The sequence below is a fragment of the Colletes gigas genome, unplaced genomic scaffold (genome assembly GCF_013123115.1).
Source record: "Colletes gigas isolate AHSC1104 unplaced genomic scaffold, ASM1312311v1 Colletes_gigas_Sc00020, whole genome shotgun sequence".
Classification (NCBI taxonomy): domain Eukaryota; kingdom Metazoa; phylum Arthropoda; class Insecta; order Hymenoptera; family Colletidae; genus Colletes; species Colletes gigas.
This window is the reverse complement of record NW_025106649.1, coordinates 732,644-744,875: the sequence shown is the minus strand read 5'-3', so window position 1 is coordinate 744,875 and position 12,232 is coordinate 732,644. Positions and strand designations below refer to the sequence as shown.

The window sequence follows — 12,232 nt, the reverse complement described above, 5'->3', positions numbered from 1 at the left end:
AATTTATATATGATTTGTTAACATTTCTATCGTTCGTATCGTACGAGATTTTTGAAGTGTAATGAATGGAGACTTTCTTGACTGATCGTAAATACGTTCATTTTTTCCCTAAGATACATAGTGTATTAGGATTTTCGTTAGATTAATATTGAAATCCTTACATCCTTTGCTATCCGTGGGACAGGGTCCAAAGACAGCTCCGTTATTGATAGAACCATTAAAAAGTATACCAGGTCCTTGCAGGATGCATCCCCTGAATCCTTCTCCCACAATGAGAGAATCATTCATGTCGTAGTCGGGCAGCGTGAGAATCGCAGCATTATAAGTCGCATTAGCAATTACCTACGCAAACAATTTTTCGATCAATGGTGCACCAAAAACGGGAACAATTCAAATTATAAACGAATAACTCCTTAACAAGATCTAAATGTTATTTCTTAAAATAATGTATGATATAATTGTGGATATCGAAATTTAATTTAAGTAAAAGTTACTCTGCATTTGTTCTTAAACTGTAATAGAAATTCATTTATATCCTTTTTATACGATACTATCAACGAGAGGATCTAATGTTAATAATGGCCGCCACTGTACGTGTACTTTTCGAACACTTTGATTGTGAGTAAAAATCAAGATGGCTGGTCTTATAAATTTGCAATAGAAAATGCATTAAAAAATTGCTCTTTTTATACGATATTACAAATGAGAGAGTTTAATATTAATAATGGCCGCCACTGTACGTGTACTTTTGGAACACTTTGATTGTGAGTAAAAATCAAGATGGCTGGTCTTATACATTTGCAATAGAATATACATTAAAAAATTGCAATAGATTTATGTCCTTTTTCATACGATATTACCAACGAGAGAATTTAATATTAATAATGGCCGTCACTGTACGTGTACTTTTGGAACACTCTGATTGCGAGTAAAAATCAAGATGGCCGATCTTGTAAATTTTCAAGGAGTTCGTGATTACCTGTGTGTGACCAGCTGCGTTTAAAGTGAGATTTCCAAGTCTAAAAAATAGATTCACGTTATGCCAGGCATTATTCAGCAACCTGGCGTTCAGCCTCGCTTTGTAACGTTGTTGATCGACGACGGCCACAAAGAGGAGCCCGTCCGGAGTGACTTCGAGACTGACGGAATCGTCCTTGTATTTCTGCATGAAAAGTCGGCCGCCATCGCAGGTTCGAAAGCTCAGGCCGCTATGCCTATGCACCGAGACGAAGGAGCCGAGCTTGAGAAAAGACGAGCCGTTGAAGTATGCTTCCCGAGGATGCTCGTCGTAGTTTTTGTGCCTAATGTCTTGCGGCGCCTCGTCCGTGACCACTAATAAGCTAGTCAGTACTGAAATAAAATTTTTATAACATTTTAACACACCTCGCGACCACGCTATTACCGGATGTTCATGCAAATCCTGGCAGCTTTAAAGCAAACAAATTGGAAAGCGGGACTGCGGAATTTATTTCGTCGTTAAGGCGATTTAAAAATCCATCTTTTTACTTTGCATACTTTCTGCAAATATTTTCATATTTTTTATTATGCAAATATACAGCCCCCGTTGGCTATTTTAATTTCATTTAATTTGAATGCTTAATCGCGCTCGAATTTTAACGATGTTTGCACAGTCGTTTGTTCATAAAAAAATTATGGACAATAATTTATGCATAAATCTTTTTAAAATTGATCGATTTCGGTTAAAGAAATGTTTGAATAATGGACTAATTATTTCTCTGAGCGAGATAAATTCTTTGGAATACGAAACAGTATGCTCTATAAAATCTAAATCTAATATTCAGGAATTTTAGGCTTTTTAGTTCCTGGGTTTCATAAGATACTTCAAATTGTACGCATTTGCGGTTCAAATCATTCAATTGTAAATCTTTTTTTAAATAACACGAATGCTTGAAAGATTCCAAATAGAGAAGCAAGAAATTTTTGTTGTTCGATTGTACTGTTATTATGCAACTCGTGTGCCATTATTATCCATACTAAATTTTTGTAATAATTCATTTTTACCGTTACGAAAGAATGTTTCAATAAGGAACAGGATTCTCTATAAGGATATTCTGTTCAGAAAATAGAACATTCGAACAGTAGAATGCTCGGATGGCTGAACATTCGGATAACGGAAGTTCATCTAATAAGTGGCTACCATGTATTGCATGCTCTCAAATTTCATTGCAAGTATCGTAAATCACGCTAAAATTTTGCTTCCTATAAAATCAAAACTTTTATCGTGGAAACGGAAATATCCAAATATTTTAAATGAATTTGAAGAAAGCTTTTAGATAAAAAAAGATACGAATGTACTTCTGTGGAAAATCTTGATACGATCCTCACAGAAAATTTATGGACAATTACGAAAGCTGAACTGGCAAGAATTAATTAAAATCGTGGCAACAAGCTGTAGAAATTACAAATAGATCTCTTGGATTAGTAAATAAGTATAACTAATTTCATTAAATACTTAATTAAGGCAAAGAACAAGCATGCAAAGTATTAATTAGATTTTTGTAACGCATGTTTATTAAATAATAAACTATTTCGTAGCACGATCGAAATAATTTGACGACGTCTGTGGAATTTACATCGAGTCGAATAGAATTCTATACGTCACAAACAATTTTCGAAGTCGAAGTTTTCTTTATCTTACATTCATTAACGTTTTCAATCGATTCACGTCTGTTTCAATTTTAGTTATCAGTTGTTGTTTCCTGTTTCGGTCAAGATAACGTACGACAGCGTTGCATTTCAATTGATTAAAATCGATATACGCGTGTGAAAATATTTTGTTTGCAATAAAGCGAGAATGGCTATTAATAAAATAAACAACCAATTATCCGAGAGGTTGTTCGTATTTACCCGGCCTGCAATTAATTTATCCGGTGACCGATCATATTTTATATTTGTATTCGTACAATCGATGTTGGTTTTCTTTTTACTCTTATTTTTTATAAACTGTGCCATAACACCAATTTAGATGCCATAAATACCGAATTTTTACGATTAGTTTGTTTGCTCGAACAATTTTCGATATGCTAAATACGTTTATTTATTTTTTTTTTAATTTCATGAATCTTTTTGCGCGTGATATGCAATTTCAAAAACAAATATAATGAAAATCTCGCGAAGAAATATTTTTTGCAGTTTTTCTTTTTTTATGGAAGACGAGCGTGTCAGAAATATAACAATATTGGGGACTTTTATGGTAGCCGATGAAGTCCACTGAATCCACAGCAGGATCGATGCTGACTAATAAATAATGCATGAGAGTATTTAAACGCTCGCGTAAGACTGTGGTCAATGGAGACTACCGTGTAAGGTGTTATAACAGTATTTAAAAATTTAGTGTACGAATATATTGAAAAATGTCAAATAAGCTATCATTTTAAATAGCAGTTTTATAAGAGAAATAACGATACTCGTTTGATAAATTGATATTCAGAAAAGGGACAAGAATTTGTTCAAATAACCAATAACCAATAAAACCAATGCAGAGCAATTTATTTGTAACGAATTAAATTGTTATCCATTCGTCGCGAAATATTTCATTCTACGATTCAAATTTTTATTTTCATTCAACGAATTACTTATCTCCACCTTATTAGTTAACATTTTTGTCTAATAATTTCGTTCCACTCTGTGCCTCTATATGGAACACAAGAGACGACATTATAATTCGATAGTGTCAACGTCGCGTGTCTGGCCTCGTTCGATTACGTTCTGAAATAATTCAAGACGTCTAGTCTACCCTCCGAGCGTATCGAGCTGGCGGAAAAAATGGCTGCAACGATTCCGCGACGATTAGAATAAAAATAAATTATGGATCATCGAAAAAGAAAGAGCAGAATTTTCATTCTGCAGTTTATGAAAAAACGATGCATGATTTATAACACTCGTCTTTGTACCGTGACCAATTAGAAATCCTGAAACATTATTTTTAACGTTCGAAAAAAAAAAAATTGGAGCGGAAGCCACAGAAGTCTCGGAGGTTTTAAGGCGCGAGAAAAGCAGATAAGAAAGTTGAACTTGACTCAACTTATAAGCGGAACCGGTTGGAACGTTGTTCTTCGCGTAAACATATCGATGAAATTACTTCCTGGTGCAAAAGTCTTTGTAATCATTTTTATTAGTTTACGACTTTGACTCGTACGAGAGATCAATGAGACAAAGGAGAAAAATACGAGTCTGCACGGCACGTTAGAAAGGAGTTTACTGTTAGAAAGTATAACGACGGAATTCCACCAGAAGAAGAGAATTCTCGTTAACAAGAAGAATCCGTTGCACGTAAGTCGTCAGTGACAACTTGCAAAAGCATGTCGTAAATTATAGACCACGATGAAAAGGAAACAGTAACAGCGAAATTGTAATTCATTGCGTGGAATGTCTTTCGTTCTGGAAGGAATTTGCAGGAAAGTAGCGTACTCAAGGATGAATGCTTCTAATTTTTTTTATGAAAATCACATTTCAGTTTACGCTTTTAAGTTGATCGAAACGGACTGTATTTTCCCTGCCAGCGAAAGTTGCTTTAATTCATAATTTTCCATTTCTATATCGAGTTTAATTCCTACTTTAACAATGAATACTTTCCCATTATTATGCTTGCAATGGTGGGGTGGAACGAAACTGGTGTTCCGTGTGAATAATCCAACCCTAGTGCCTTTTTTCAATTATAAAGAGTTCATTCGTGAAATATATAGTTTATATGCATTAACTTTGGCAGAACAAATCTTTTTTTATTATTTTGTAATTTGCCTTCTTTATTATTCCTGCTTTGAATAGCCATAGTTTTTGAATAGGTTACTCACAACTTTCCATCTTTGTAATAAATTTGCTAATGGTACGTGTCTTTCAAGCAAGTCTTGCGATTAAGTAATCAGATAACACCATAATTGCTGCTTGTAATTATTACTCGTAGCATAGTATTCTTATATCTGTAAAGTATTAAGGTCTTATCGCGGTAAAGTGATTTCTACTATTAGTCATTCTTGAACATCTTCCTTTTCTTGGCTGTGTTCTTGGTGTGCTTTGCAATAAAAATTAAATATTCTTACTCTGATTCATGAATCTATGTAATTGGGTCGAATATCTTTTCCTTTTTTTATTTTATAAACTCGTTATTTTTATACAAAAATTGATGAAAGTAAATGTAAGTTGAATGTATTTTCGTGTTAAATTACATTAAAAAACAGTAAGAATTCTTAATTTTTAAAAAATATCTGAAGCTTCTGCCGAGTCTCTCACAAAGGATGCACCGGGGACAAAGATAGACGCATGTAATATGTATATTAGGTCGGACTTAGGAAGATGTGTTTCTTTACGTGATGTGCATCCGACGGTATTCACCTATGAGTTAAAATTATGACTCAACTGCTTCGTGAGCCTGACGAGTGCTGCCACGCCTTACCTGGCTGGGTATAATTTTCTTTGTTGTACCGCGAGAAGCTGTTCACTCGAGATACTCTCTGCACTATATGTATGCATAGCATTTGTGAGGTGGGTGATACGTACGACGATAGCAGCTAACGCAAGAAGAATAGGTTCAGGACCGTGCCCATGGGCGATATCAGAGTTAGGAAAATTTTGTTCCCGACCAACGAATCAAAATTTTAAATTCGTTTCAAACCTAGCTCTAATCTGGATGACCGTTTGAAACATTCGTTTATGAATTCTAATTTATATTATCTAAGCTATCATAAAGATACAAGATTTACAAAGAAATCTGAGATATTTCTTGCTCCATTTTATTTTCATAGTTTTGTTAATCCAATTTCCCGATTTCTGAGCAGTTGCATATTTCATTCGTATTTAGCGCGTTTACGGGTCGGTAAAGAATAGCTATCGTTATCGTCGCATAACACTGTTGTTAATTATATTAAAAGGCACGAACGCGCTGCCGAGAATTCTAACAAACACGGTTTATCGCCCGGCACACTCGATCCTCCTGCAATGCACACGGTAGTCGCGTGCGTTGTTTGACTAACAAACCAGTGTCTTATCTGGCCTTACGTTTCGCTCGACATCTTCTCCGTACTTCATACACGCCCTTCGTGCTCAAAATTTGATACTAAATACCGCATGTTTTGTAACACAAGGATACAAATAAAACTTAAACGCCACCGACACTTATTTCAACTGCTATCGCTTCGTAAACAACATTTAAACCCTATACTTCCACGCTCTTAAATTCAATTTTCTCAAATCCCTCCTTTACGCTTGGAGAAAAGTACGATAAACGTTCGAACGACTCTAAAACGTTCAACAAAATGAAAGTTAAATTAAAATATCTTAATTCCAAATTTTGTCCCATCAGTAAAGTCACGATGAATTTGAAGATCGAAGCCAAGATTTATTATAGAAAGAAATGTAAGCTTTTTATCGATATATTACATTTTATAGACGGAGAAATAGATTTTTAATCGTTATTAATAGTTAGAAAAAAATTAATACTGTTCCGTGGATCACCTTCGTTCGCTTCGATTCTTGTCAGAACCATTTTCCTTATTTCCATTGCTTTGTCTATACTGAGTCAGTGAGTTTCGAGAACTTTGTAAACTTTTAAGAAACGTTCATCCACACTTCTGCGCGAAGTGGAGACTTCGATGCCGGCGAAGCTACGAAACAGGATGTCTTTCTATCCGACTCATCGTTGAACCGAGCCAGCTAAACCAGAGACACGTCACCATATTCGTCCGTTGCGTCTCGTCGACCCGAAGGAGTAGGGGGTTAGTAACTTCCGGTTGTTCTCTATATTGTCTCAATACGACCTTCCACAAACCGTTTCTCTTTACATTATTCCGATTTAATCGCAGTAATATTCCTTTTAAGGAATAATTTCCTTTAAAGTACCTTTCGTAATCACTTTTCTCAGTATATTATGAAGTTGCAAAGGGAAGTCCTTCGTTTAATGTACTTAAAGAGTTTCCTGCGGTGAAGACTTTTCTAAAATTTATGTACACTTCTTTTATGCAATAAATACCGTGAAATTGCAGTTTGATATAATGTCAAGATTATTTTCTATTCGAAGACAAAATCTTTCTCTTCTTTTCATCTTTTAAAAAATATAAAATACGTCAAAAATAAAGTTTGAATTTCCTTTCAATATTGCACGAAAAAGAATAACAAAGATATGTACAAAACAATATGTAAATTTATTTGACATTACAATTGCGAAACATGCTGATTATTCCTGTTTAAAAATGCTGTCTTCACTTTTCAAATGCACACGCTTGAATATATTAACTTCATAATCATTGACAAGTACATAATACAGCTTGACAAGTAAACATAGTAATCGTGTCACCTAAAGAATTATTTTAAGTAGTTGATTTTGTACAATTTACAATAAAGGAAGAGAATTTTAAATATTGTACAAATTTTACTTTTGTTCGTGTTTTAGAAGAACCAATATTTCAATTTAACTTTCGTTTTCGTAATCAGAATCGTTTGTTTAGACGAAGAATACGTTAGGGAGGTTTTATTAGACATCTGTTAATCGAATGAAATTCTGTCCATCTCTGGCTCGAAGTTCTATCGCCTTCTGCGAGCGTATTTGATATGCTAGACACAGAAACTTGCGAGTTCCTGCCGCACGGTTTATCCCGGAACGTGTCGCGTGCGCTTATGCGAGAGCATCGTGAAAAAACTTTAGGATTCAGCACGATAAGTATCTTAATTAAGGATACCTTACCGCTGTTTCCTCAGATTCCGAGCACGAATAATTCTGTCGTGATTTAATCGTCGGTTACATCTTTTGTATATTTTTTTGTACGTGTCGTTGTTTGAATTCTGGGTTCTCACATTGTTCCTATAACGACACGGTATGATAGGACGCATTACGAATGAATGATTACGCTTGTAATTTAAGTCATCTTAAAAAAGAAAAGAAATGGAAACAGCGGTGGGTACAATGGGAGATTACCGAGCCTTGGGACCTTCACATTGACGAAAAAAACGAATCTGATAAGAGAGAATAAAAATTAATTGATATTAACGAGACAAATATGGCGTTTCGTTCCAGATCCGCCGAAAACACCGTTTCTTAGTGGGAATTTTACCGTTTTTAGTGGAGGATTGGGAATCATTGTCCAACAAAATAAAAGAAGCATTTTAATTATTTATTTAAAATAAAAATTTTACGAACGTTAAACAATCAAAGCTTCGTTATTTCTTTTTCTATTTGTTATTCCTCGTAGGTATTGTTTTGAAACCATTTGAACCTCTCTTAGCCACTTTTATAATCATTTAAATGTTCGAGAAATTATTTTTTAATTGTCACCGGATAGAAGTCTGGTCGGGTGTGCGGTTGAGTCGTAAAAAATGGGCTCGTTCAGTCTAAATGCCAGAAGGCTTAGGAAAAACCACTTATGATAAAAAAAAAAGGAACAGGACGAAAGCTCGTTCACAATTAGAACGAGAGCATGTTGAACCAAACCGAAGAAACGTGGGAAAAATTAATCTCTCCAGACGAATCAAAATTTAATTCTGAACGTTTTTCTTTATCATCGTGAAAGCGAAGAATTTCTACCAGGATGCTTAAACTCAACAGTTATATAACGTAACTATTTTAAAATGACATAATCGTTAGACGATGGCACGAGAATCCAACTTCCTCAAATTTTTTTACTCTAAGTTGAATTCATTTTAGGTACATAAATAATTTACAATAAAAAGAAATAGGCAAGCCAATCAGTAGAAAACTCGTTAAATTTAACACGTTAGTTTGGAATAAAAAATATATTTTAGAATTACATACGATGATTGGAGAGTCAATTAAACGAACTTTGGAGTGTTTTTAGTAATCTCTCGTGCGTTGATCGCCCGTAGAAAACGTCGTGTGTAGTTATCATCGAGAAACGAGTTATAGCCATGATGACTCATGTATTCAGTTTTGCAATAGATGCAAAGAACGCTTGTAACGTGTATCAGCCAGTTGTAGTCTCAATAATGTAATCCTTGAATTCCCACGTGCCAGTGGACCGAAAAGCACTCCCTACGGCTGCAAGTTATTATGTCAAGGCGGTACGTTTAGCGTCCAGGATACAAACTGATAAAATGTGTTTCGATTTTCGTATCTATAAATGACTCCTTGAAATCCCGTAAACGTTTCGTATTTACGAAGACTTATAATAATTCTTCTTTCATCGTCGATCGTTACTATTTGCTATCGCCGTTATACTTACGATGACATTCCCATTACGGTTACTACCGCGAAAACAATTCAGGATCGAGGAGGTTAACCTTGTGACTCAGTTGCAAATGGCGGAACGTAGGCCGCGGAAGAAGAAGAAAAATTTATGTGCGTAATAGTAAACATAGAGAAACTCGTGCATGTTCGTAACTGCGTGAAAATAACGCTGTTCTCATGTTTATAAATGTACAATTACTTGTATAAGAATGAAACAGAAACGTTACGGTCAGATTTCCTTCGCATAATTGACATACCAGTCGGTTACTCGTAGAAAGTTGTTCGTTGTATCATTTATCGTTAATTACACTTTTCCAAGACCGAGCTTGGGAATTTTACCAATATGGTACAACTTCCGTCATGTTTCTGCCAATACTTTCAAACACATCAAAATACACAATACATTAAAAAAAAATAAAAAATCTTTACCATATGATAAATTAATTTTAAAAGTCCACTTACGAATAAATAATGGAAGTTTATTGAAAAGACAAGAATTATAATTGAAAAAGTACAATAAACTTGAGATACAGAAGATCATACTTTTGTTTGCCCAATAGTTGTTTTCTCACAATTCCATTAATTAAAACGGACTTTTCTATACACGATTCCTGTTTTAAAAATGATTTCTCCTTTCGAAATCACTTGTATTTTGACGCAACCAGATGTCACAAACACGCAACACTCCATCAGGGCTGCAAATAAAAATGTACTCGTGTCACCTGACAATTTTAGTCGGTCCAAATAAAATTTTCGTGCAATCAAAAAAAATTAGGCATCGTGATTACATTCCTGAGTTTTGATTTTTTTTATATTGCAATATTTATAGCGATAATCGAAACTGATTTTCATTATTAAAATTGAAGAAAAATTGTTTGCGTAAACGCAGTAGGATCCAGCCACAGATTTCATTGTAAATGACAAAACCACGCGTAACAAGGGAAAATGAAAATTAATAAAAATGTCAAAGGGAACGTAGAATCGAATAGATTGGATCACGTGTTTGACATGCCTGTTGTATGCGCGATTAAAATTCTTTTTGTGTGACAAAACGTGTACTCTGGCGATAGCAATTGACCGACATTCAGTTTTTGAAGTGTTGTGTTTCGTTTCTTATCTCGAAACGAGTGCACTAAATTAGTACATCGTAAACCGTTGGTACTAAGAAACACGGTAAACATGACCTGATTTTCTTCAAACAATCTTTTTCCCTCACTTTCGTCGATACAAGATACAGTATACATTATAAAATAAAAAATAAGGCCGTTTAAAATCTTTAAATTAATAAATATATTCAGTTTATACTTGCAACCGAACTTATTAATGTTACGAAGTCATTCAACTGTGTTAGCAGAAATATTTTATGCTGAAATTTTGCGGAATATATTACTATAGCTTCGCAAGCGCTGTTAGATATTTTCTCTCAAAAATTAAACACCACTTTTGGCTAATATTATGCGAGATTTAAAAGGAAAGATTAACTTTCCTCTAAAAGGTGTCTCAGCATTTTAGCATGCTGGCCGCAGAATTGCTACTTGCGCCACTGGTATTTAATGGCGCAGGCAAAGTGTTTCTGCAGGCGAAAATTGTTCGACTGCTAGCTTTTGATTGCATGTAGAACAACCGATGCTTATGATATTCAACAATAGCTGTTAGTATCTGTACGCTTTGCGTATCCTATTGTAATCCTAATAGTCTTTACTCGATCCATTTACACGCAAATGTATATATTTTGAATATCCCTTCTGTTTTCAAATTTACATTCCACTCCTTTGTGAAACTAAATGTGCAGCAAAATCTGGAACTAAAACTGGTAGTTCAATTGCTAGTTGGTTCATTCATTATTGATTAAAAATCCTCCTCAAATGTATTTTACTGAATTTTGTTCGATATAACGTAGTACTGGTAAAGTTTTTAGAAGAAAAATACTGGAAGTTTGTTCATATCGAAAATAATTTTGAAACGTTATATAATAGTGTTCGAGCTAGCGATTATATAAAATTATATTAATACGAGCATTAATTCTCATCAAGAATATGTTTCGTTTGAAAGTTTGCATTGGTTCGAATAGAAAGTTCTCATGTTACATTAAAAATCATAAGTTTGCAATGTTATTACTTGACTGTTTTTAACAAATTCAATACAAGCATTGATTCCTATTAAGAATACATTTCGTTTGAAAGTTGATATCGGTTCGAACAGAAAATTCTCACGTTACATTACAAACCATTGCGATATTATTACTTGACTGTCTTCAATAAATTCCTTTAATAGTTCAAAGTGTTATAACTCTCGAATAACTAGGCTCGGTACACGAGTACCTTAATGAACATGGGAACTTAAATCCAGAATAAAGATTCGAAACAATTCGCAGCGTCGAACCTTTATTTAAAAAAACTAAAGCATCCTGAGAAAGGGGTCGCTAAATCTTAATCCGAGACAATTGAACTTTGCAAATAGAAACATTTTCTACTTCTTATACGAAACATAATTCTCGATATTTTCCAAGACTATAGCAATTGTTCTATCTTCGCTGAGCCGTGTCCACGTTGCATACACGTATCTCGGTACGGTCGCGACCATTTACGCCCACTTCCCGCATATGTATACTGTTGTTTGCCTCGATCGTTGCCTGGAGCTTGAGTCGCTACACCGTGGAATTTCAATTCACCGGAATTTTAGGGCCACAGCTGACCAACTTAACGATCCCGACCTAGTGCTCGGGCGGTGCTCGGTTTCCATAAACGACGCAGAAATGTCAGACGCGGAATGGGACGGACGGTAAAACGTGCTTTCAGACGCAAAGAGCGAGCATTTTTCAGCCCGCGGAGCGATTATGTGATTATTTACATGTAAACAAAATTGAAAGGCGCGCGGTACGGGCTGGGAAGATCGTTGCGATGGAAATCGGAGTCCGTTCTGCCGGCTGAACGCAAACGGTTCCCACGCCGATCCTCGCCTTTAGGCTCTTTCGCGGCAAAATCGCTGATCCGTCGAGCAGTTATGAATGCTCCCCTTGCTGCTACGAATTTTCGTTCG

General features: G+C 35.1%; 1 protein-coding gene across 4 annotated transcripts in view; it reads right to left on the bottom strand.

The window, feature by feature from the left end:
• The window catches only part of LOC122400787 (protein crumbs), a 50,948-nt gene that overhangs the window by 18,532 nt on the left and 20,184 nt on the right, over positions 1–12,232 (bottom strand). For all 4 annotated transcript variants that reach the window (XM_043402447.1, XM_043402448.1, XM_043402450.1 and 1 more), the window contains exons 2-3: positions 980–1,350; positions 162–342 (exon numbers count right to left, since the gene is read on the bottom strand). In XM_043402447.1, coding sequence (XP_043258382.1) covers positions 162–342; positions 980–1,350 — 552 coding nt within the window. The remainder of the gene's footprint in view (positions 1–161; positions 343–979; positions 1,351–12,232) is intronic.